The 26905-nt window shown below is 40.9% G+C and overlaps 1 protein-coding gene across 5 annotated transcripts in view; it reads left to right on the top strand.

Moving 5' to 3' along the window:
- Positions 1 to 26905, top strand: part of TXNRD1 (thioredoxin reductase 1) — a 123173-nt gene that overhangs the window by 86775 nt on the left and 9493 nt on the right. For all 5 annotated transcript variants that reach the window (XM_045084758.1, XM_045084759.1, XM_045084760.1 and 2 more), the window contains 9 exons: positions 663 to 805; positions 1182 to 1297; positions 3449 to 3674; positions 8418 to 8510; positions 9069 to 9145; positions 11066 to 11222; positions 16358 to 16465; positions 19367 to 19462; positions 22952 to 23086. In XM_045084758.1, the coding sequence (XP_044940693.1) occupies positions 663 to 805; positions 1182 to 1297; positions 3449 to 3674; positions 8418 to 8510; positions 9069 to 9145; positions 11066 to 11222; positions 16358 to 16465; positions 19367 to 19462; positions 22952 to 23086 (1151 nt within the window). The remainder of the gene's footprint in view (positions 1 to 662; positions 806 to 1181; positions 1298 to 3448; positions 3675 to 8417; positions 8511 to 9068; positions 9146 to 11065; positions 11223 to 16357; positions 16466 to 19366; positions 19463 to 22951; positions 23087 to 26905) is intronic.

The following is a 26905-nucleotide window of genomic DNA, read 5'->3' as shown; positions in this document are numbered from 1 at the left end:
AATATTTTTATTAATATATTTTTATAAATATTTTTAATAAATAATAAAAAGATTTTTATTTATTTATTTGTCAGAAGAATTGAGAGAGCACAAGCAGGGGAGCGGGCAGAGGGAGAAGCATGCTCCTTGCTGAGCAGGGAGCCCAATGTGAGACTCCATCCCAGAACCTTGGGGTCATGACCTGAGCCGAAGACAGATACCCAACCGACTGAGCCACCCAGGCGTCCCTATAGTTGGCCTTTATTTGCTGGTCTTCTGGTCTAGACTGTTACCAGCTTACTAACGCCAAACCCGGCTATATCAGGATCCCTTGGGGATTGTTAAAATACAGAATCCCAGGCTTTACCACACCTCATTACCCCAGCAATCAGTATTTAACAATCAAAGTAAAATTCCTGTTCATTTCTAAAAAAGAGAAAAAGTTTGTGCCTAGTTATTTTAGTTTTAAGAATTGTCAGGAAGCCTTGCATGATGAATTATTTGGTAGTGTTCTAAAAAGGAAAGAATAACTGCGCATGAAAAAGTTGTTTATATGCTTGGAATGAAGGACTCTTTCAGACTAAAAGCTCTGCTCTTTGTATTCCACGTGAATAGTTACTGGATAATGGTCTTTGCCTGGCAGTTGAAAAGCTAAAAACATTTCTTCTTCTCTTTTTGTGCAGTTAAACATGACTGGAATAAAATGACAGAAGCCGTACAGAACCACATTGGCTCTCTGAACTGGGGCTACCGGGTAGCTCTGAGGGAGAAGAAAGTCACCTATGAGAATGCCTATGGGCAGTTTGTGGGTCCGCACAGGATTAAGGTAATTGTGTGATAGGTTGGGGGTAGGGGAGGAAAAGAGAAAGTGATTCTCTTAATAGAAGGAAAAGCCATCGTGACCCAAACTGTCCGGTTTGGTGATTTTGCAGTCCCGTCTTACAGGCCTTTCTCTTGGGGGGTGGTAGTGTGACCGTACTGGATTTGGGGCCAGCTTACCTGAATTTGAGTCTTCGCTCTGCCATTTAGTAGATTTTATGATTTTGAACTAGTCTGTTAACTACTCAGACCCTCAACATCTTACATATTACCAAATTTTTATGAAGATCAAATTGGATAATGTGAATGGCCTTTGTTAACTATCAAGTCTACAGTTCTGATGAGTAATAGCTTACTAAAAGTTGACATTGGTTTTTTTGTAGGCAACAAATAACAAAGGCAAAGAAAAAATTTATTCAGCAGAGCGATTTCTCATTGCTACCGGCGAGAGGCCACGTTATTTGGGCATCCCTGGTGACAGAGAGTACTGTATCAGCAGGTAAGAGAAGCCCATTGCAGATTTATGCTTTTCAGGTTTTTTTCTTCAAACCCATTCAGTCCATTGCTAGAACTTCAGGTGTTTTGCTACATTTCTGCCCAAAGGGATAGGGCATTGGGAAAAAGAGAAGGGAAAAATTACTTTATGCAAGAGAACATTTAAGAATTCAGGACTGTAAACATTGGTCTTCTTACCACTCAGTTAACATCACTGCTGACATACAGATTTATGTTGGAATGTACACATGTGTGAGTGTATATCAGACATGTCTAACAATTTTTAAAAAAGATTTTATTTATTTATTTGACAGAGATAACAAGTAGGTAGAGAGGCGGTAGAGAGAGGGAAGCAGGCTCCCTGTTGAGCAGAGAGCCCGATGCAGGGCTCAACCCCAGAACCCTGGGATCATGACCTGAGCGGAAGGCAGAGGCTTTAACCCACTGAGCCACCCAGGCGCCCAGAAATGTCTAACATTTAAAACTAGATGGATATTCATGTGGATGCTAAAACAGTGACGGATGGCAGACCATGTAGAACCCTAGGCCCTCCTTGCTGTTCCGCGTGGGCACAGTGTCAGTGTAGTTGGCCTTCTGAAATAAGTGAGTCAAGCAAGATTTGACTGTGTGATTTATTTTGCTCACCGGGTGATCATATGGTGACCTAACAATTCACATTAGGAATTCAATAAGGAATTTCACATTACAACAACGTTAAGACAGGTTGTTGATAAATATGTCCTCTTGTGTGCTTTTTGCCCAGGAGTTCCTGATTGTGTTACAAATTATTCTTTTTGGGCCCTTTTTTGGGGGGAGAAGATACAATTTTTTTCCTTTGTGCTTCATGTAGGGGCAACTCCAATGGCAATAGTTCCCTTTGTTGTCTTAGATAGCTTCCTTTCTCATATTAAAAAAAAAAAAAACCCGGGACGCCTGGGTTGCTCAGTTGGTTTGGCAACTGCCTTCGGCTCAGGTCACGATCCCAGCATTCTGGAATCGAGTCCCACATCAGGCTCCTTGCTCAGCAGGGAGCCTGCTTCTCCCTCTGCCTCTGCCTGCCATTCTGTCTGCCTGTGCTCGCTCTCTCTCCTGCTCTCTCTCTCTGATAAATAAAATCTTTGAGGAAAAAAACAACAAAACAAAACTCATTTCCTAACAATGCCTTTCTGATCTCTCTCATGTCTTGTATATTCTTCACTTGACTAAAAGATTTTGTCAGGTTTTACTTTTTTTTTTTTTTTTAACATAAGATTATTTATTTATTTATTTGACAGAGAGAGAGAGAGAGAGAGAGAGAGATCACAGGTAGGCAGAGAGAGAGAGGGGGAAGCAAGCTCTCTCTGAGCAGAGAGCCCGATGCAGGGCTAGATCCTAGGACCCCAAGATTACCCTGAGCGGAAGGCAGAGGCTTAACCCACTGATCCACCCGGGCGCCCCTAGGTTTTACTTTTTATAGTTGGTTTTTATTTTACAAAACATTTATGTTGGAAGTTTTCTTCTTTTTTTTTTTTTTTTTTTAAAAGATTTTATTTATTTATTTGACAGAGAGAGATCACAAGTAGGCAGAGAGACAGGCAGAGAGAGAGAGGAGGAGGAAGCGGGCTTCCTGCTGAGCAGAGAGCCCGATGCGGGACTCGATCCCAGGACCCTGAGATCATGACCTGAGCCGAAGGCAGCGGCTTAACCCACTGAGCCACCCAGGTGCCCCTGGAAGTTTTCTTCTACTCTTCTCTCTATTCTTGATAATTGGTGTTCCAGATAAAAAGAAGTATCACAGATTTGCCACATCAGAGAGAGCTTTGTGGTGTTGAGATGAGGGTTGGGGGGTTGGGTTTGCAAATATACATATTAAAACACGTTAGTGGAGAATTACTCTAAACAAGTTCAAAATTATTTTGTTTGACCATGAGTTATGCAGTTTGCTTTGTTTGGCCATGGGCACTTGAGCTACTTCCAAAGCAGCTGAGTAGCAAGAGAGGGACAGTGTCTAAGGCCTTGTAAACACTTTTCATGTATTATATATGTAGCTGATTGAATGTTTTTAATCTTAAAAGTCTATTGTTCTTAAGAAACCAAAAATTTTACTTTGATTGTCATTACTTACATATGAATATTCTTAATTTTTTTCTTTTTTTTTTTTTTAATTGCTTTTCAGTGATGATCTTTTCTCCTTACCTTATTGCCCGGGTAAGACGCTGGTGGTTGGAGCATCCTATGTTGCCCTCGAATGCGCTGGATTTCTTGCTGGCATTGGCTTAGATGTTACTGTTATGGTCCGATCCATTCTTCTTAGAGGATTTGACCAGGACATGGCCAACAAAATTGGTGAACATATGGAAGAACATGGTGTCAAGTTTATCAAACAATTTGTACCAATAAAAGTAAGTGGAGTTGCTGGTAGGTTTGTTGGTTTTATAGTTGTGTTTAAAAGGCAGGACAGAGAATGTTGGGGTTGGTGATGGGAGCTTTTCTTTCAGCATTATAAACCGTTGGGAATGCTGCAGTGCCTCACCTGTGGTATTGGTATATGAACTTGGACATGCTACTGCCTAAACAGTTTTGTTCTTAGCTCCAAGTTAATAATGTCTGTTGTCTTCTCAGCTTTCTTACCTTTGGTTCTCTTTTGTTTAATGCTTCCCTTCAGGCATCCCTTTATGTTAATAGTTTTTGGTCTGTTATCCTTTATTTCTCCATACACACCAGTGATTTTTTTTTTTTTTAAGATTTTATTTATTTATTTGACAGAGAGAAATCACAAGTAGATGGAGAAGCAGGCAGAGAGAGAGGGAAGCAGGCTCCCTGCTGAGCGATGCGGGACTCGATCCCAGGACCCTGAGATCATGACCTGAGCTGAAGGCAGCGGCTTAACCCACTGAGCCACCCAGGTGCCCCCACACCAGTGATTTAAATAAGATTTCAAGACTGGACTGATTTTTAAATTTTTGTCATAAGACATTCGCTCTTGGTTTGCTGTGTAGTCTACAGATGCACACTGTATTATTCTGGCTTCTCTGAGAATGATTATCTGATTTTGTTATACGGGCTGGCCTTTCTTGCTCATTTAATCTTCTTTCGAAAAGATTGAAAAATACGCCAAGTTACACTGGGAGTTGTTACCATGACCACAGCTATTTTGATATATAGAAGTGACAGAATTAGTCACTTCTTGTATCCCAGACTGATAGATATGTTTCTTTTAGAGCAGGTAAAGATGAGACTGTTGTGTTGACACAAGTTAAGGAACTTTAGCTATTGTTTGTTCAGGGGCTTAACTTAGATGCTTTGTAGGACCATTTTAAGGATCTCTTAATGTTGATGGGTAGAGTTTGAGCATTGGGATGAGCACGACCTGTTTTCAGTACTATTCTGCCATTTTCTTGCCAGGTGACTTTGGGGGAATTCCTTAATCTCTCTGAGCTTCAGTTTCTTCTGTAAAATCAGGATGCTAAGAACACCCTTCTCAGGGTTCCAGTGAAGATTGCATTAGCTGACTCTTAGAAAGTAATTAGAACAGAACCTGGCACAGTAAATCTAAAATGAACTTATCTTCCAATATTATAATGAGGATTAAGTAGCAGATGTCCTTGAAGTAATCAGTACTTGATTACTAGAGTTGATTTTTAGGGAGTGGACGTAGATAAGCTATGTTTGCACTAGGACCGTGATCAGAAAGCAACAGCTGGAGAAAGCAACAGCTGGACGTACACATTCTGATAGAAGAGTAGCCTCTTCCTGTAATGTCTTTTAAGAATTCCACTCTAGGGGTGCCTGGGTGGCTCAGTGGGTTAAAGCTTCTGCCTTCAGCTTGGGTCATGATCCCAGGGTCCTGGGATTGAGCCCCACATCAGGCTCTCTGCTCAGCAGGGAGCCTGCTTCCTCCTCTCTCTCGCTGCCTGCCTCTCTGCCTACTTGTCATCTCTGTCAAAAAAATAAATAAAATCTTAAAAAAAAAAAAAATTCCAGTGTAGTTAGCATGCAGTGTTATATTAGTTTCAGGTGTGCAATACAGTGATTCAGCAATTCTCTACATTAATCAGCACTCATCATAGTGCCCTCCTTAATCCCCGACACCTACTTGACCCATCCCGCTACCCCCCTGCCCTCTGGGAACCATCTGTTTGTTCTATGTAGTTAAGAGTCTGATTTTTTGGTTTGTGTCTCTTTTTTCTTTCATGTGTTTGTCATGTTTCTTAAATTCCACATAGGAGTGAAATGGTACGGTATTTGTCTTTCTCTGACTTATTTTGCTTGGCATTATACTCTCTAGTTCCATCCATGTTGTTGCAAATGATAAGATTTCATTCTTTTTTTATGGCTGAGTGGTATTCCATTGTTTGTATAAACTACATCTTTATTCATCTGCTAATGGATATTTGGGGTGCTTCCGTAAGTTGGCTGTTGTAGACAGTGCTGCGATAAACATAGGGGTACCTATTTCCTTTTGATTTCATGTTTTCATGTTCTTTGGGTAAATACCTGGTAGTGCAATTACTAGATCATAGGGTAGTTCTAATTTTAACATTTTTTAAAAAGATTTTATTTATTCTAGAGAGAGTGTTTACACACAAGTGGGGATGGGGGAAGGGTGGCAGAGAGGGAGGGAGAGGAATAAGCAGAATGTAGAGCCTGTCAAGGGGCTCTGTTCCTGGGACCCTGAGATCATGGCCTGAGCCGAAACCAAGAGGTGGACTGAGTCATCTAGGTGTCCCTCTATTTTTAATTTTTTTTAAAGATTTTATTTATTTATTTGGCAGACGTAGATCAAGTAGGCAGAGAGGCAGACAGAGAGAGGGGGGTGGGGGAAGCAGGCTCCCCACTGAGCAGAGAGCCTGATGCGGGGCCAATCCCAGGACCCTGAGATCATGACCCGAGCCGAAGGCAGAGGCTTTTTAACCCACTGAGCCACCAGGCGCCCCTATTTTTAATTTTTTAAGGAAGCTCCTTACTGTCTTCCGTAGTGGCTGCACTAGTTTGCATTTCCACTAGCAGTGCACAAGGGTTCCTATTTCTCCACATCCTCGCCAACACTTGTTTCTTGTATTTTTTTATTTTAGCTATTCTGACAGGTGTAAAGTAATATCTCATTGTGGGGTTTTTTTTTTTTTTTTAACATTTTTGTTTGTTTATTTGAGAGAGAGCAAGAGCAGGGCGTGGGGGATGGAGGGGGAAGGAGAAGCAGACTTCCGGTGGAACAGGGAACGTTATAACGGGGCTGGATCCCATGACCCTGAGATCATGACCTGAACTGAAGGCTGACATTTAACTCATTAGGCCATCCAGGCGTTCCCCTCTCATTGTGGCTTTGATAAGCATTTCCTGATGATGAGTGTTATTGATCGTCTTTTCATGTGCCCTTTGGCCATCTGGATGCCTTCTTCAGAGAAATGTCTGTTCAGGTCTTCTGCCCCTTTTAAGTGGGCTTTTCGGAGCTTGAATTCATGACTCTGAGATCAAGACCTGGTCTGAGATCAAGAGTCAAGATGCCTAACCAACTGAGCCATTCAGGTGACCCACTTTCTGCCCATTTTTTAGTTGGATTATTTGGTTTTTTGGTGTCAAGTTGTATAATCCCTTCTTTTTTTAGAAATTCTTTATATATTGGATACTAACTCTGTATCAGATATGTCATTTGCGAATATCTTCTTCCATTCAATATGTTGTCTTTTAGTTCTGTTGGTTGTTTCCTTCACTCTAGAGCTTTTTATTTTGATGTAGTCTCAATAGTTCATTTTTGCTCTTTTCCCCCTTGCCTCAGTAGATGTGTCTAAAAAATTTTGCTGTGGCCAACGTCAGAGAAATTACTGCCTATGTTCTCTCCTAGGATTTTTATGGTTTCAGATCTCACATTAGGCCTTAATCCATTTTAAGTTTATTTTTGTGTATTGTGTAAGCAAGTGGCCACTTTCAGTTTTTTGCATGTAGCTGTCCAGTTTCCCAACACCATTTATTGAAGAGACTGTCTTTTTCCCATTGCATATTCTTGCCTCCTTTGTTGAAGATTAATTGACCATACCTTTGTAATGTCTTAATATTTGGAGAGTTCTGGGCATCTTTGAGAATCTTCTGAACTTTGCCCCAGTGAAATAAATACGTCTGTGCACCTGACATTTTACTTGGGTTCCCAGGGTCTCTCTGACCCCCAGGCACCTTGGTGAAGCTGTGTTTTGTTAGCCAGTGACCTCGTAGAAGCAGCCTTCTGCAGGGAGGAAGAAGAGAACACGTTTGGAACAGACAGTACAGTGTGATGTGCGGAGAGATGGCGGGGAATAAAATTGTTCTAAATGCAGAAATTGTATTAGATACAGGAAAAGCCTAATAACTTGGCAGTTTTCCCATAAAGAATGGTTGTACCTACAAGGTAGAGTAGAAATTGCACGTGATTTTATGAGTGTCTTTGAGTAAATATTTTGTAGAAATCCATGATTTGCTGTCAGTCAGAGATAAAGGTGAACTATAGACAGGCAGAAGCCTCCAGCTGATAAGGTTTTTCATCTGTTGCTATCTGGTCTGGAGGTCATGGTTGACATCTTGGAGTAACGGGCTAGTGTGTTTGATCCCATCGGGCACAGCACAGACTCCAGAGTTTGCTCCTTCCTCCTTATATCCGTGCCCTGAAGACCACCCCTACTTAGGACACACCTACCTCCTGGCTCACTATACTATTTAGGGCTTTCTAGCTGTTACCTATATCATGTTTGATTTACTCCATTGTCTGTTCTTTGTTGACCAAGCCACACATTTGAGTTTGGAAGAGAATCTCTGAATTTGAGCAGTAGTGGCTCTCCAGGGGATTAATGGTTCTGGGTGAGTTGCAACATAGGAGCCTGGGAAGAACAGCAAGTCTTTAGTTGGATTTTAGGAATTGTAGTCCTCTCCTACCTTTCTCTTTGAATTTTATTCTGTTTAGGAACTCTTTGAAAGAAAGCCCCTCTAGCAAACATGAAGTAATAAGAAAGAAGGTGATAAAAGGCAAAAACCTCTTATTGTCCTAATGATGTTAAGGTGAGGGAGATGGGACATGAAAGACCTTTCCAGCCAGATTTTGTGTTTAACTTTGGGTTAACCTGATAGAAGAGGGTTGGTACCTGTCCTTATTATGGAGTAAAATTTTGTTACTTTTATAGGTTGAACAGATTGAAGCAGGGACACCAGGCCGACTCAGGGTGACAGCTAAGTCCACCAGTAGTGATGAAACCATTGAAGGAGAGTATAATACGGTAAGGAGTGGGCTCAGATCATTACTAAATTAGAAAGCAGATAATATGCTTATTGGATATTTGCTGGGTACATATAATGGCTGTTGGCTATTTCTAAAACCCTTGATGATATGCCCATTTTAAGACATCTTTATTGCTTGTGATACTATAATTTGTTTTATGTGTAACTTAAAAACATCGTTTGTCAGATACCTAAAATAGGCATCCAACTTTTTAAATGAGATAGAACTTCTCTGTCCTTAAAAATTTTAATCTATCTCACTACTTAAAAAAAAAATTCAGTTCTAGCCTATGCTGTTTTTGTCTTTAAGCTTGGCTAGATTTATTAAAGGGCTTGTTAACTTTCTTTTTCTTAATAAATGGACAAGGATTTCTGCTATATCATGTTCAGTGGATATATTTTAAAAATACTTTAATTTGTTTAAACTCTTGCATTACTTTCTTAATGAAATATTTCTTTCCAGGTCTCGAAAATGAAATCAGATTGGCTTAATGATAAATAACTTACGTGCAGCATTTTTGATAACAGTCACTGATTAAAAATTAATAATTTTTCAGGTATTGCTGGCGATAGGAAGAGATGCTTGCACGAGAAAAATTGGCTTAGAAACCGTGGGGGTAAAGATAAATGAAAAGTAAGAGAAAAAATTTTATTAATGTCTTATTGAATACTATCTCAGTTATTTGTAATACCGATCAATAGTGGAGTTTTAGATTTTTTTTTTTTAAGATTTTATTTATGTACTTATTTATTTGACAGAGAGAGCAAGACCACAAGAAGGTAGTGTGACAGGCATAGGGAGAGGGAGAAGCCGGCTCCCTGCTGAGCAGAAAGCCTGATGTGGGGCTCGATCCCAGGACCCTGAGATCATGACCTGAGCCGAAGGCAGAGCTGAGCCACCCAGGCGCCCCGGAGTTTTAGATTTTTAGCTTTAGTTTTTATTATAGCTGGGGAAAACTCAGTGCCAGTCACATTAATATTTCCTGTTTTGTTTTTTTTCCCTTTGCAAATCTAAATGGAAGATAGAGCAGCTTGCATTTTGTTTCTTTAATATATAGTATCCAGAAAAGGAATCTAACCCCACAGTTAATTGCAGGTGTGTGCTTTGAGCTGCGTTAAATATGTAGATCTGAACTATGTTTAGAGCTACCAAGTTTTAGGATGATGGTCACTGTATTTCTAGTGATAGCTACAAATATTGAAAAATTCTGTTTTCAGAGTTAAGCGTGAAAATCCTTTGGACTGTAGCACCGCAGGAGAGAACTGAGATGGGGGGGTGCGGCTGCTTATCTGCTGCCTGGGGCTGTTTCCCAACATTTCCTTCCTTACGGCCAAGTAAAAACAAGTGATATGAATGCTGAATGTCTGGGAAAGTAAAAATACAGGTTGCTTCTCCTCTTTCAGGAATATCCTGTATTTTGGAGAAGAGACTTCCTAATCTGATCATGATGATTTTTGTTTTACTCCTTTTTTTACTAAGATGAAAAGACAGAGTTGTTGAGGAGGTCACCAGTAAGATTTATCAGACCAAATGTTACGATGACTTAATAAACCTGCTAGCCTTGTTCCAGTGGGTCCAAAGCTTAGATTTTGTGTGACGTTAACAGCAAACACTTACTTTGTACCCATTTTCATTCAGTCCTCACAGCCCCTTAAGGTAGAAGATGATATCCTTTTTCTTCTTGGTGGTTTTTCCGTTATTGTGTCTCCCATTTATAGGTAGGAAAACGAAGCTGAGAGATATTAGATAGCCCTTCCATCACCCTATCATAGAGGTGATAAGCAACAGACCTGGTTATTACTATTTAGGAGCCACACTTTTTTTTTTTTTTTAAAGATTTTATTTATTTATTTGAGAGACACAGAATGGGAGCACAAGAACCTGATGGGGAGCTTGATTCTGTGACTCTAGGATCATGACCTGATCTGAAGGCTGTTGCTTAACAAACTGAGCCACCCAGGAGCCCTCTTTTTTCTTTTTCTTTTTTTTTAATATTTTTTAATATTTAAGTAATCTCTGTACCCAACATGGGGGTCACACAACCAACCCCAAGATAAAGAGTTGTATGTTCCTCTCCCCAGCCAGCCTGTCACCTGTAGAGTCTACATATTCTTAACCACTGTTGTAGTTTTCCTCCAGGGTTCCTTACAGTTTTCTTATTCCAGAATTGTCTCTAAGCTTTTTATGTCTTTTTAAAAAATTTTATTTTATTTTATGTATGTATTTCTTTTTTTTAGAGAGGGAGAGTGTGCATATTGGGGGTGTAGTGGTGTGGTGGGGAGAGGCGGAGGAGGATCGTAAGCAGGCCCCGCGCTGAGTGTGGAGCCTGTTGCAGGGCTTGCCCGCATGCCCCTGAGACCACGACCCAGTCGAAATCAAGAGTCAGATGCTTAACGGACTAAGCCACCTATGCACCCTGTATGCATGTATTTTTAATTTTAATGCATTTGAATGTTGCCCTTAGCTAGGATCACAGTTTTGGGCTGCTTTGGGAGAAAAGAGATTTTATTCTACATAATAGTGGTAATTGATTTTAACTGAATGAATTTTCAGGACTGGAAAAATACCTGTCACAGATGAAGAGCAGACCAATGTGCCTTACATCTATGCCATTGGGGATATACTGGAGGGGAAGCTGGAGCTCACGCCGGTAGCAATCCAGGCAGGAAGATTGCTGGCTCAGAGGCTTTATGCTGGCTCCAGTGTGAAGGTGAGTTTGTGGCTGACACCTATTTATGGTATTTTTTTTTTGTTTTGTTTTTAAAAAATATTTATTTATTTATTTGAGAGAGAGAGAGAGCGTGCGTGCAACCTATGTGAGTGGGAAAGGGGCAGAGGGCGGGGGAGAATCTCAAGCGGACTCCGTATTGAGCGTGGAGCCCTGCACCGGGCTCTAACTCACCACCCATGAGATCACCACCTGAGCCAAAACCAGCAGTTGGACACTTAATCAACTGAGCGCCCAGGCTCCCCAGTATTGATACTGTTACTAATAGTACTACCAGTTCCCTAGTTAGGGGTAGCTGTGAAGTTTTCCAGGTCTTGGATAATTTAGCTATCTTGCTGATGGCATCCTAGCTGTGCTCTATTAACTGTATTCCAACCAAGACATTGTTAAGTCTGCTGTACCTTTGTGACTTTATTATAAAAATTGTCATTCTGGGGACCACACTGGGAATAAATGACCTCGGTTAATCAAATTTCAGCACTATTGTGTTCCATATATGCGTAATGGTTGCATTTTACATTAATTTCATTATTACCAATTTAAGTATAATTTTCTAAATCCTTTTATGGCACCTATCTAGGCTTTAAAAGGATTTGGGGATCTAGGTAATAGTATCAATGTGCAAAGCTGTTAAACCAATATTTAGGCTTTATTACTCTGTCATTTTAAAAAAATATGTCTTCCGCTCTTGGAATGTTTAATGTGTTAAATTAATGTTCTAAAGTGATTTTTTTTTTTTTAGGGGCACCTCTGTGGCTCAGTCATTAAGCATCTGCCTTTGGCCCAGGTCATGATCCCCGGGTCCTGGGATCAAGCCCCAATTTGGGCTCCCTTCTGAGTGGGAAGCCTGCTTCTCCCTCTCCCGCTTCCCTGCTTGTCTTCCCTCTCTTGCTGTTTTGTTGTTCTGTTTTATGGGTTTTTTTCCCCTTATTTTTAGTGTAACTCTAATAATAAGACAAATGCCTTTACCGTTTAGGGAATTATATTATAAACAGGTGCTGTTCAGATCTCTGCGTTTGAAATCTCACTGGTCTGTCTGTCCTTTAGTATAGTAAATAAAATGGAAATGCCAGTAGATATCTAGGTTAAATGCCTTTGGGCAAATCACACACACATTTTTTTTTTTTTTTAAGCAACTGCATAATCTCTTTAATCTTGCCCAACCTGTGTTAAGAATTTTACCGCATACCATATCTGTCCTCCTCCTAAAGGAGCAGCTCTCAGAAAAGATCTCTTTTCTGTTGAAAAGTTTAGCTTACCATCAGCACCTGGCTGAGTTAAAACCATTATGGGATTTTAAGGGAGTCCAGACTGAACTGTGGGTGTTAGTGCAGTGCCTTCCTCCAAAATTGCTATCCTCTGTTTGTCAGCACTTCACAAGAGCTTTGGGAAGAAAGGGAAACAAAGTGCTACATGTGCGTGCTTGCCACGTGCTTGGCACTGAGCTCAGTGCTCTGTAAGCCTTATCTCATTCAGCCTCCAGGCCTCCCTGGAGGTTGATGACGTGTACAGGGAAATTAGGTAACTGTAGGAGGTCACAAGGCTGGGCGGCAGCCCAGGCATAAATGAAGTCCAGTTCTGACTGTAAGTATTGCTGTCTTAATCATGGTGATTTATTGCCTAACAAAGATTTGCAAAGTATAGATTATAGAAGAATAGGGGATAGGAAAGATATCTCAAGAATTAAAGAATCCACCAAATTTGCAAACATCTATGTAATACATAATTTTCCTAAATAAAATGAAGTGGAAAACACATTGGGGAAATTTAAATAAAAATTTTTAACCTTTAATAATAATTAAACTTCTGAAACTTAAAAATATTTGCCATTAAATAAAATACTTCGTTCTTTTGGAAACACAAATGAAGGGAAGAAAAGTTTTTATCATTTCAAAAACTGAAAGAAAACAAACTAAAGCTGAGTCAGCCTGTAAATGATGGACATTCCACTAAGCCCTTTGTTTAAAAAGCCACATGATAAGACACACAGACCAGTTTAAAGCACAATATGACAGAACATGTCAGCAGAATGACCAGTTGTTGTTTCTTGGATCTTTTTAGAATTGCTCTCAAATACTTGAAATACTTTGTTTTTACAAACAGTAAACGTGAGCGACTTTATTATTAAGGCAGTACTTTATTTGTTAACTCAATTTTTTAGTATATATAGAATATTTTAGGGGTGCCTGGCTGGCTCAGTCGGTAGAGCATGCAACTCTTGATCTCAAGAGTTGTGAGTTCGAGCCCTGTGTTGGGTGTGGAGCCTACTTTAAAACTAAAAATAAACAATATACATATATTTTATATATATAATATTTTATGTGAAAACCATACAGAAGCCATAGTATATGTATCTTCAACTTCAGGATAGGTTGTATTCTGAAAGTTCATTAAGTTGATTGTTGTGAAAACTGTGTAGTGTATTCTCCAAATAGAGGTGCTGGAGACAAGGATTACATTTTCCAGGCTACGCCACAACAGTCCATCCATTTAAGTCCATTGGAACCTGCAGTTTGAAACTGGGACAACTTGTCTTTTACATGGATCCAGATTTCCATTTGATACCCTGTTTTCCTGCCTGAAGAATTTCCTTTTATAGTTATTTTAGTGCATGTCTGCTCCTGGTGAATTCCTTTTCTACTTGTTGTTTCTTTGTTTTTAAGTTTATTTTGCCTCCAGTTTTTTTGGAAGATATTTCTTGCAATATAGAGTTCTAGATTTACTGTGTTTCTTTAAATAGCTAGTGATTTGTCTGTTATCTTTTGGTTGCATGGATTCTGAACACAAGTAGGCTATCATTTTTATCTTTGTTCTTTGTTCTGATTTCCTTTTATCACTGTGTTTTAGCAATTACTGCTAAATTATTGTAAGTCGCGGCATTCTTTTCCTTACAGTTACTCTGCTTAGGGCTTGTCAAGTTTCTTAGATTTATCTATTTATCCTTTTCATCAGATTAGGAAAATATTCAGCCATTCATTTGTCTTCCCTCTTCCTTTCTTCCCCTCGGCCTCCAACTAATGCATATTGGTTCACTTCTGATGTACTTTTCATGGTCCTGAGCCCGTTTCTGTTCTCTATTTTTTTCAAGAACTGTCGTGATGTCTTTAAGTTTGCTGATTGTCTGCACTAAGGCTATTAATTCCATATAGTTTGCACGTCAAATAGTTTTTTTCGATCTCTACAAGTTTTATTTATTTAAAATGTTTTCCTTTCCTCCCCTCAGCGGGTTCGTGTTTTTCTCTATTTGCTTGAATATACAGACCATATTTATAATAGCTCATTGAGTGTCCTCTGGTGATTCCATCATCTCATTTTCAGTGTCTGTTTCTATTCATTGATTTTCTTCTTGGTATTGGCTCGCTTGTTTTTGCTTCTTTGCGTGTTTTGTTATTTTGGATGGATGTGAACATTGTACATTTTACATTGTTGGGTGCTGGGTTTTATTGAATTCCTTTATACATTGTTGGATTTTGTTCTGGCAGCCCATTAAGTTACGTGGAATTAGTTTTATCCTTTTGTAAGACTTGCTTTTGTGCTTTTTTAGGGTCTGTCAATAGCCATCTTTATATCTAGGGCTGATTTAGTTCTACCACTACCCCATTCTCTTTACTTTATGAATTCTTTCTACTCTGACTTGAGGGAACAGGAGCTATTTCCAGTCCTGTAAGAGCTCTGGTCATTTGGGGGCCTCCTGCTCTCCAGTGGTTCTTTTTTTTTTTTTTTTAAAAATTTTTAATTTAATTTAATTTAATTTATTTGACAGAGAAAGACACAACAAGAGAGGGAACTTTCCACAAGCAGGGGAGTGGGAGATGGAGAAGCAGACTTCCCACTGAGCAGGGAGCCTAATGTGGGGCTTGATTCCAGGTGTCTCCATGACTCAAGACACTTCTGGGCTCTGAGCTCCCTGCTCTTGCCCCCAGTTCTTAGTGCTCTGGACAGTAAACAAGAAACCACTGGCCTCGCCTCATCTGTTTCCCTTCTGTCAGGGATCACAGTCCTGCACTGCCTGTTGTCCAGTGTCTGAAAGTGTTGCCTGCTCTTTGTCTGGTTTTCTTGTTGTTGAGAGCAGGAGGGTAATTCTGGTCCCTGATACACCATGATGGCTGTCCGTGGATGTCTGCCTCTGCTTTTGATTCAGAGTTCCAAGGGTTTATGTTCTGTTTAGAGAAAAAGATTATATTTGTTATTTCTAGAGGGAGACAGGTTTTAAAGATTTTACCCTACCATTTTCAAGGGGAATTGAATATCTGATATTTTAAATGCAGAATGTTACTTAGGCTCCCCTCTATGTACAAATGTGATTGCAGGTTTTTACCAAATCACATTTACAAACACATTTGATATTTACATAATCTCTTCCTCACTTTGTATCAGTATACTGAAGACTGAGAAATCAATTGTAGAGAACCCGGTTTATTTATTTAATCCTGCATTTCATAAACTTGTTTGACTTCAGAATCTTTGTCATTTCTACCATTAACAACGTTAAGGTATGCTTTGGAAGTACTACCAGTGACTTTGTTTCTGTGGCCTTCCACTTCAGTGGCTGTAGTGTATACTGCAGAGCCACTTTCCTGTTTGCATCTAAAAGCTGCTCACGATGTTACCACTGTTGAGGAGAACTGGAGCCATGCCCCATTAAAGCATGTAGCTTTTTCCATACAGTAAATTATAGGTTTCCAGGAATGGGGTTCTTGGCGAAGAAGGTTTTTATGGCTCTTAACTGGTATTACCTAATTGATTTTCCAAAGAAGTCTGTCAAACCTGTCACCAATATGAGACTGTGAGCATTGCATACCCTCATCTTGTTTTTGGCTGCTTTATAAAGGGAGAAAAAGTGTGTCCTTACTGTTGACATCAGTTGGTAGATGGATGGAGAAGGCAGATGAACCTGTTCAGGATTATCTTGCCAGATTTCAAACCTCTGTTACAACTGCTGCATGAGTTAATGGTTCTCAGCATAGTAGGTTTATACCTGGGGTTGCGACTTCCCATACTTTCTGGTAGAAATTTATTAGTCTGCTTTCCCCTCTTGATTTTGAACCTCTTTGATGTATACCCTTTTTTGAGTTCTAATTTCTCCTGTATTAATTCTTTTCTTCCTTCTCAAACAGTGTGACTATGAAAATGTTCCAACAACTGTGTTTACTCCATTGGAATATGGTTCCTGTGGTCTTTCTGAGGAGAAAGCTATGGAGAGATTTGGGGAAGAAAATATTGAGGTAAGTTATATTCTTTATGCCTGTGTTAAGTTACTGCTGCTTTTTGTTAAAAGTAATTTCAAGCATACAGAAAAGGTGAAAAATTGTATAAAGACCTTTCATTAACCTATAATCTAGATTCGTGTATTGTCAACATTTTGCCCATTTGTTTTATACTTTTCATATTCTGTTTTTATCTCTCTGTATGTTTTTTTTCCTTGCACCTTTTGAAAGGAAGTTAGATGCCCCTTTACTCCTTAATTCTTCAGTGTGTGTTTCCTGTGAACAGGGTATTTCTTAAGTAACCACATTATAGTTACCACTTTTAGGAAGTTTAATGTTGATAGAACACTTGGATATGATCTGCCTTCGTTTTTGAGTCTTATCAGCTGACCCAGTAATACTTCCATTTTTTGAAACCGCTTTTACTGGTTCCTTTTATTGTTAAAACAATATTGTTGTAAATATGAAAAATAGAGGGAATTACAAAGAAGAAAACTGGAAATTAACAGCATTTCAACCATTCTATTAGTGACATTTGGGTTTTTTGGTACCATTACCCTCTTCTAACTTTCCACAGTCCAGGAACCATACGTGTGAAATACACTATTTTTGTGTACACAATGCTACCCAAAGAGACTGGTGCTTTAAATCATTCAGGAGAAAAGTTTCCATTAAAACCTTCCAGAAGACCAGATTTGTAAATCTGAGTAAATTTTGTGAAATAAAAGCCTATTTTAAATCTCTTTATCTTTTTCTTATTATATGCGTTAGCAGTAGCATGTAACATCTTGGTCTTATTAGTACAGCATGAGTAACATTTTCTGACTATAAAAATAGTATCTCCTCATTATAGGAAGTTCGGAAAATTAGGAAAATATAAAAAAGGAAATTGAAATTCATAAAGAGATCACTGCTGTTAATATTTTGGCATATTTCCTTCTGGTCTCTTTCTGTATGTTTATATATTGTGTATATGTGTGTGTATGTATAATTGCAGGTACATAAGTCTTGTGTGCAATTTTCTGTTCTATTTTACAGTTAATGTTAGGTCATGAGCATTTCACCCTAAAAACAGCGTTATTTAAGAATGACATAAGTATTTTGGGATGTGCTAAAATAATTTAAGCCATTGTTTATAGTATAAATAGAACAATGAACATCTTCATAATTCACTGTATTTCTCTGGTTATTTTGTGAAGATAGATTCCTACCAAAAGATTCTTTTTTTTTTTTCCCTACCAAAAGATTCTTATGTTTTAAGGTTCTTTTAAGGATTTTTTAAAAAATTTATTCATTTGACAGAAAGAGAGAGAGATCACAAGTAGGCAGAGAGAAGGCGGGGGGGGGGGGGAGAAGCAGGCTCCCTGGTGAGCAGAGAACCCGATGTGAGGCTCGATCCCAGGACCCTGAGATCATGACCTGAGCCAAAAGCAGAGGCTTAGCCCACTGAGCCACCCGGGCACCCCTGTTTTAAGGTTCTTAATATGTATCTCATTTTTCTTGACAGGCTTTGGCTTTCATTTTATTAGAATTTGCATTTTTCATTATAAAAGTAATGCCTTTGGGGCGCCTGGGTGGCTCAGTTGGTTAAGCATCAGGCTTCAGCTCAGGTCATGATCCCATAGTCCTGGGATTGAGCCCTGAGTTGGGCTCCCTGCTCCCTGGGGAGCCTGCTTCTCCCTCTCCTCCTTGCTCTGCTCACTCTGCATCTCTGACTCTCTCAAATAAAGAAACAACATCTTTAAGATAAATAAATAAAAGTAATGTATTTGAGTTGAAATTTTGAAAATGGAAATAGGAAACAGTTATCCATACATCTGTGTTGGTAACACAGCAGTTGTTAGCAATTTGGGGTAATTTCTTTAACCATCTTTTCCCTGTGTAATTATTGTGATACTATGATGCTATGTATTCAGTTTTGTAACCCACATTTTTTTTTTTAAAGTTCACATTGTATTATAACATCAAAGAACACTTATTGTAATGGCTACATAATCGGTATGTTAAAAAAAATTTTTTTTTAAAGATTTTATTTATTTATTTGACCATCAGAAATCACAAGTAGGCAGAGAGGCAGGCAGAGAGAGAGGGGGAAGCAGGTTCCCCGCCGAGCAGGGAGCCTGATGTGGGGTTCGATCCCAGGGTCATGGGATCGAGCCCCACATCAGGCTCTCTGCTCGGCGGGAAGCCTGCTTCCCCCCCCCCCACACACCCCCGCCTGCTTCTCTACCTACTTGTGATCTCTGTCAAATAAATAAACAAAATCTTTTTTAAAAAGTGGGCCGGGGGGTAGCCAACCAATAAATGTTTTGAATTAAGACTGGCAGCTGAAGGTGGAAAAAAAAAATCTCTGTAGTCACCCAGATTTAAGTTCATGAAGCATCAGTCAAGATACCTGCACCCTTCCGCCTCTCATCTTCCCGGCCTCCCTCCTTGTGGTCTTCATTGCTTTCGGTGAATTATAAATTCCTCCAAAGGAGGGAATGTCTTTGGAAGCATCAAGGAAGGAACTGGATAATTGCTGTAATTGCTCCTGGTGACTTACTTGTGTCTTGCCCAAAGTTGTCATTCCTGTGCAAGATAGTGTTGGGTTATTTTTTTCTCTTGTTTTTTTGATGTAAGACAGCAAGTAATTACCTGGCTTCTTTCTCTTGTTTGCTTGCTTTCTGTTGTTATTATTACTTAAGGTTTACTTTTCTGAGATTGAGATATAATTAAGGGATGAGCCTTTAGCAAAGGGGCCTGACAACAAGTTTAAGGTCATTTACTATCTGACCAAATTCCTATTTATTGCATGGATCTTATTATTTAATGAAAGTCTGAGTATCAAGAGCCTCCAGTATTTTTAATCCACAGCTGGTGTTTGACAGACATACTTCTTAAGATAATGGGTCTGAAATTGTTTGTTTATCTTCTCAGGTTTACCATAGTTACTTCTGGCCGTTGGAGTGGACAATTCCATCAAGAGATAACAACAAATGTTATGCAAAAGTAATCTGTAATATCAAAGACAATGTAAGTGAAATGCTCATTGAATCCTTTTTTTCAGTAACTTCATTTTGTTTTTAATACGTAATTCTGTTTTAATCACATCATGGGCATGCATTCCTGTAGTATTTTACTTGTTGGTCTTCCCAGCCGTGTGGACACTGAGGGCAAGGGCCACAGTGACACCACTTGGTCTGCTCTCAGCGTCCTCAGCTCGGGTCCCTGCACAGGGTCAAGAGGCCCCCCACCTTGTGAGCACAGACCACAGAAACGACTTAGAACTGTGTGTGTTCATAAAAAGCCATGAAGTCAGTGACTTCTAGGAATAATGAGAAAATGAAAAAGAACAGGAGTAATACATGTTTATATCCTAAGCAGCTGGCCCTAATGAGAATGTGCAGCAGGAAGAGCTCTTTTTTTTTTTTTTTAAAGATATTTTTTATTTATTTGACACAGAGAGAGAGAGGTTACAGGTGGGCAGAGAGGCAGGCAGAGAGAGAGGGGGAAGCAGGCTCGATCCCAGGACCCTGGGATCATGACCTGAGTCGAAGGCAGAGGCTTTAACTCACTGAGCCACCCAGGTGCCCCTAGGAAGAGCTCTTAATTGGGTTCTGATTTAAGATTTCATTGGTGAGTGCTGAATGTAACAACCGGTAACGAAAAGCCTGCGGGCAAACTCCTTGACCTCACAGGACTTACTTCCATGCCTATAAAGTGATTGAAGACATGCTTGGATTTTCTGTCTTTTTTGGCTGCCGTTCCCATACTCAGAACACATGCATGTACACACACATACTTGTGGATTGTATCTGAAGAGAACTGGTATTTTTAACTTAGCTGGGATCTTACCTTTAAAAAGAAAAAAGCGTGAGTAAAAATGTAAATCATGCTAAAGAATCCATAGTTAAAAGCCAAATAAATGGACTTTTCTTATTTGGGGATTTGAATAATTTGAATATAATTATAATTGAACATATACCCTGTTGAGAAACTACTGCCTCAGAGAGCAGTATAGGAAAATCTGGTTCTCCCATGAAAAGGATCATTCTAGATGCATTTAGTAAATGAAGGCACTAGGATGCTGTTGACATAAAGAACAATTTTATGCACTTATTTCCTTTGCACACATAGCTTTTATCATTTAAAGTGTTTTGAGTATACATTAACTATCAATCCTGCTTTAGACGAAAAGGGAAGGTGTGCAATGTTCTCTCCAGCTGTCTGGGGTCTCCCTCAAGCAGGAGATCGTTCACTTGCTTGTTGCTTGGAGCAGTCAATGAAGCCGCCACATTTTCCTTTAGACCAAGCAAATCTGTTTTCCCTGTATGTAGTCTGTTGTCTTTTTTTCACTGTTGTGTCATTTGTTCAAGTAACACTTTATTAAGATTTTATTTATTTGGGAGAGCATGTGAGAGAGAGTGCTAGCAGAGGAGTAACAGCAGCCTCGGGGCTCTATTTCTGGACCCTGGGGTCGTGACCTGAGCTGAAGGCAGATGCTCAACTGACTGATCCACCCAGGCACCCCTCAAATGACACTTTTTAAATATAATATGAAAAATAGTTTTCACTGCTAATGAGCCCATCTTAATTAAAATGGTTGAGGCGATAAGGAGGTTGATACTCTTTTCAGTTATTTTCAGACACAAAAATAGTATTAGAAAAGGTGAATACTTGTCATTCATCTGTAATAAGCAGTTTTATACAAAAGCATGCTTCTAGAACTTGACCGTCCTTGAGGCATATGCTTTATTCATTTTGAGTCAATCACTTCATAGTGTCTACCTGTGCTTGGTTTTTCCAGTGTTTATTTGCCAGGCTTTTATTCTTTTCTTACATGAAATACTAACATTTACAGGAAGATGGGGAAAGAACTGACCATTCAGATTCAAAGAATGGTCACACTCTGGTGTGTTTGCTTTAGAGCCTTTCTCTTATAAGAGAGAAACCTTCACAGAAGAAATTTGTAACAATTGATGTTACAGAGTACTTACTCTGTACCATGTACTACTTGGAGGTCCACGTGTATTAACTTCGTTCTTAAGTAGTCCTGTGAGGCGTGAAGCACCGGGAGGTTAAGTGACTGTGCTCAGCTCACTTACCTCCTTCATAGCAGAGTTGGAACTAATCCCAGGCAGTGTAGATCCCATGCTCTTAAGCATTACCCTATGCCTGTGTAGTCTTTGGTATTCCTTCTCGATCCTGTACTCATCCCCAGCCCCCGAAGCAACACTGTTTTGATGTGAGTGCCTCACCTGTTCCTGTTTTTATGTTTGCTGCCCGTTACGGTTTAAGAGTGGTCCCCTCAGAAGCCTGCAACTTTTTAAAAAAATCTCTTTCTTTGAGATCTATCCATATTATTAAGCATAAATCTAGTATATTTTAAGTGCAGTGTGTTTAGTGCTTTCTCCATATACTAAACCCACAATGGGCAGGATAAATAATGCAAGATTTCAAGGAGGAATATTATTACAGTACTTTGGCAACAGGACAACCTTCCTGATTGTTTTCCAGGCCATGATTGAACCTTAGGTAAGGCTGTGAACCCAGCAGCCTGAGGTGCCTTATCTGTGGTGAGGAGGTGGAATCGCTCAGTCAGGAAGTCTGAACATTAGAATGCACCAGATTTCTCAGCCCTTTGGCAGAGGTATCTGGAGTTTGGGATTTAGAGTTTATTCAGAGTTGCCAACATTGTTCTCTGTTTGTTTCAGAAATGGTTTCAGATTGGAAGAGTTTTAAGTCTAACTATTCTTTCTACCTCCAAAGCCTTAGTTAAGATGATTTTTTAATTTAAACAACTGCTTTTACTTATTTTTTCCCAATTTTTAAAAAAAGACTTTATTTTAGAGAGCAAAAGAGTGGGTGGGAGGTGAATAAGGGGAGGGCGAGAGAGAGACCTAAGCAGAGTCCATGCTGAGCATGGAGTTTAATGTGGGGCTTGACCTCACAACCCTGAGATCATGACCTAAGCCAAAACTGAGAGTCAGGTGCCTTAACTGACTGCACCACCCAGGCCCCCGTAGATTTTTACTTTTTATAAAGTCATTTCTACACCTAGCATGGGGCTCAAACTCACGACCCCAAGATAAGAGTGGCATACTCTACCGACTGAGCCAGCCAGGCACCCGGAAATGACTGCTTTTAAATGTTACAGCTATCCCACGTAGTTTATCTGGAGCTTTGAGGCAGCCAGATAGAGGAGATGAGGACAGAACTGCCCTTTGAAAACATTTTCCAGAACATTTTGTTGCTTATGGAGTTGTAGATATGTTTGCTTTTAATGATTTCCTTCCTCATTGCTCAAGGCTGACTCTTTTTTCTCCCTTCTTGTTTGCTTATAACTACCACACTCTACTGGTCCCCTGTTGGAGTATCTCCAGCCTAAGTCACTTTTAGCAAGTATTAATACAAGTTTTTAATCATTTCTGATCAGGGTTTTTAGAATAGACCAGGTCCACATTCTAGGTTGTTAAGAGGGAAAGAATCAATGTAACTGTATTCCTTTATTTTACATCTTAGGAACGTGTTGTGGGCTTCCACATACTGGGTCCGAATGCTGGAGAAGTGACACAAGGCTTTGCAGCTGCCCTGAAGTGTGGGCTGACGAAAAAGCAGCTGGACAGTACCATCGGCATCCATCCCGTGTGCGCGGAGGTGGGTCTCCTGCACTTTGACAGCTCTGTTCAGAATGCACAGTGGCACCTGGCTTGCAAGGGGCAAGTCCAGGACTCTGAAGTTAGTGTCTTTCTGCTGTAGTTGAGCTACTGCTGTACCTCCTTTCAGTTTCATTCATAATGGAATACCTCAAAAGGAGCCCTGTCTCTAGAAAGGAATTTTCCTTTTTCAGATACTTTCGTTTCTTGTGTGAGCTGGATAGTAGTTTCATGCTAATGGTAAAAATGATGACAGTGATTTATTTATAGAGATATGCCTTAAATTTTATCATGTCTCCTAAATTATTTTCATGGCATTCGAAAGTAGTGACATTCATACCCAGAAAGAGCTTCAATCCTGTTACCCCAGAGCCACCTCAAGGCTAGATGATGTTTTCTGCCTCTTTAGTTTTGGTATCAAAGGATGAGACTTGAAATGGATGCTTTTTTAAAAGATGGCAAATGACACGAGAAATGGAACTTGACCGCTCTGGGCCTCTGACTCTCAGTGTATCTTATGCTTGTCTGGGATCATGCAAGAGTTGAATGTTGTCCTGCTTACTGTGAAGCCATCCTTGTAAACCAAAAGTGTGTCTACTTTGGAGGCCACGGCGGAGGCTGAGAGGAGGTGGCTTGTATTAGACCACCTCAGCTGTGGAGCTGAAAATCGTAGCTGTTAACTGGCCGCGGAGTCCACGGTTTCCGGGGTGGACGTGTGCTTTCACACTTGTGTGCTCACTCGTGCCTGGTTTTGTTTTACAGCCTGTTACCTGGTTGATCTCTGCTCTTTTTGCCCTCCCACAACTGAGCTCTTTGCTGAGTGTGTGAAAGGCCAACTTTAAGACCTGGAAAAAGGTTTTGGTTTCTTTCTGCTTTGCCTTTTCTATGATTAGGGATAGGATCATCCTCTGTATTAATAGATGTATAAAATATTAGTGCGTGTAGTGACCAGGGCATTATTCATAGAAAACTTCTGTTTGGGGGAAATAGAACTGATCTTTTAAAAATATGACCCCCAGATTGAAAGAGAGTCCAGATTGAAGTTCCTAAAGATTGTACAATGTATCTTTTTTGTTCGGTGAAATGACTGTCTGCCTCAGGAAGGAACCAACTAAGTTCATTTTTTTTCAAAAAACGTGTTCTATGAGATAAATATTAGTATATGATATGATGCTTTAAAAAGACTTGTGGTAACCAAGTACCACACACTGGGTGGCCTAACACAACAGAAATTTATTCTTGCATAGTTCTGGAGGCAGGAAGTCTGAAATCAAGGTGTTAGCAGGCCCATGCTCCCTCGTGGGGCTCTTGAGAAGGGTCTTGCCTGGCCTCTTCCAAACTTTTGGTGGTTGCTGGCGTCCTTGGCTGTCCTTGGCTCAGTCCTTGGCTCAGTCCTGCATCGTTGCAGTCTCCACTTCCGTCTTCATGTGCACGGCCTTGCCTCCTGTGTGTCTGTGTCTGGATGCCCCTTACTAGGACGTTGGTCATTGGAGTAGCCGCTCAAGTCCAGCTGGTATTACCCAAATAAGGCCATGTTGACAGGGGTCAGAGGTTACGACTTGAGGATATCTTTCTGGGAGATTTAATCCACAACAGTAACCCACAACAGTGAGTGCTAAAAAACCAGTCCGAGATACTAAAAAATGACAGCAGTTATCTCTGACATGGATGAAAAGATGACTTCTCAGCTTGCATATGTGAGTGTCGAACTTTGTAAATCTGAGTTTAGCTCTCGCTGGGCTGATGAGAAGACCAATTCCCCTGTCTGTGTGGTGGCCCAGCAGCGGTGAGTGCGGGGGCATCTGGCAGGAGGACTGCGGGCTGGGCAGAGAGGTGTGCCAAAGAGGTAGGGTGTCTTTCTGAGGCCCCTGCCTGCAGGCAGGTCCGCCAAAGGCCTCTTCTCCCTGGTGGACCTGGCACATCTGGGGACCTCTGTAAGCATTTGCTGCTGTACATCTCCATCTGTTGGTTCTCCTGTGACTTTGAAGCTTGGAGGTTGCATTGATTTGATAGGGCTTAAAAAATGTTGATTAATGAGAAAAATTGGGTGGTCTGTCTGCGAACATACTTCATGTGCAGTTATGTGTGTGGCACCATACTGGGTGCTTGTGAGGCTAGAGCAGAGGTTTTAGATGAGATTAAGACAGAGCAGGAGGCAGCTGGGTAAGGGACTGGTTGCAGTTCAGGGGGTCGAGCCCCCAGATCAGGATCAGTCCAGAGTGGTGTCTGGGGTAGGGACGCGGGGGGCAGGACGGTTGATTTAGTTCTTGTCTACCACGAGTGGGATGTGTTGTAGTTAGCTAGTCAGAGGGAGCACCAAAGACAAGGCTCTGTGAGAGAGGTCCTGTTCCTTCATGGAACTGGAAAGCTCTTAGTACTGCTGTAGTTTGCAGAGTCCAGAGAGAGGGGGAAATAATTATGCTAGGTCATAGCCTTGTAAACCAAGGTAGGGTGTTTTGGGGCTCTATACTTGGGGCATTGGGGTTCGGCCGAGAGAAGGTTAGCTCGGGGGGTAATGTGATCATTTGCATTGTGGAAAGAAATCAGTCCCTGGCTACGTTGGGGTCTTGGACCTACTGGACCAGAGCAGCACATTGGGAAGTAAGGGAGCAGGAGGGGCTGGGCAGCGGGAGACCTTGATATGTTTGGGAAAGAAATAGGAAGTGGGCTTCGTGGTTCTTGCCAACTGATGGCAAGTGGGACAGGGAAGAGGTGGGAGTGATGGGCAGCTGTGGCTTAAAGCAGGTTCCGGCGAGTGATGCCGAACCTAGCGGCGGTGTTCGTCAGGCCTTCCTCTGTGTGTCAGGCAGTCTGCTCTCTGCGGGGTCCGTATAAGAATTCCCTGGGTGGGGGGCAGTCGTTGCTCCATTTGACAGATGGGGAATGGAGGACAGGGAGGTTGAATAACTTGTCCCTGGTTCTCCAGCTCGGAACTGGGAGAACCCGGATTCACACCCAACCAGTCTGGCTTCAGAGACTGTGCAGATGGCACTCCACTTCCTCATCCCTTCCACAGTGTTGGACATGGAATTCAAGAAATGGACATGATTTTCCTGGTGGCAACATGACTGTGTGGGAGACAGGCCTGGCCACAGCACCGAGCTTTTCAGCCACCTTAGTTTCCACAGTAGCTAAAACAGAGGTGGTGCTGCAGTCATAGGGTTGGTGAGCCGCGCTGTGCAGTTTGTCTAGGCTGGGTTCTCCCCGGCATTGCGTTATTAGAAGATGTGGCTTCGGGGCGCCTGGGTGGCTCAGTGGGTTAAGCCTCTGCCTTTGGCTCGGGTCATGATCTCAGGGTCCTGGGATCAAGCCCCGCATCAGGCTCTCTGCTCGGCAGGGAGCCTGCTTTCCCCTCTCTCTCTCTGCGTGCCTCTCTGCCTACTTAGGATCTCTGTCTGTCAAATAAATAAATCTAAAAAAAAAAAAGAAGAAGAAGAAGATGTGGCTTCACTCAAGGTCATCCTTACAGCATTTCCTGAGGGGGCTGGGGGTGGGGTGGGGAGAGGTGCATACTGGGAAAAAGCTTCTCTCCTGGGGCCCGGCTGCTCAGCAGAAGAGCATGTGACTCTTGATCTCAGGGTCATGAGTTGAAGCCACATGTTGGGTATAGAGGTTACTTAAAAATAAAATCATAAAAAAACCTTTATTTAAAAACAGAAACAAGAAGAAAAGAAAATAGTTCATCCCCACTTTTCCTGCTTACCACCCCTGCCTCTTGCAACCACCAGTCTGTTTTCTCTGAGTTTTTATTGTTGTTGCTGTTGTTGTTTGTAAGATTTTATCTATTTATTTGAGGGAGAGAGTAAGTGAGAGAGATAGC

This window comes from Mustela putorius, unplaced genomic scaffold (assembly GCF_011764305.1).
Source record: "Mustela putorius furo isolate JIRA1106 unplaced genomic scaffold, ASM1176430v1.1 tig00000788_pilon_pilon_pilon, whole genome shotgun sequence".
NCBI lineage: Eukaryota > Metazoa > Chordata > Mammalia > Carnivora > Mustelidae > Mustela > Mustela putorius.
This window is presented reverse-complemented; position numbering and strand designations above follow the sequence as displayed.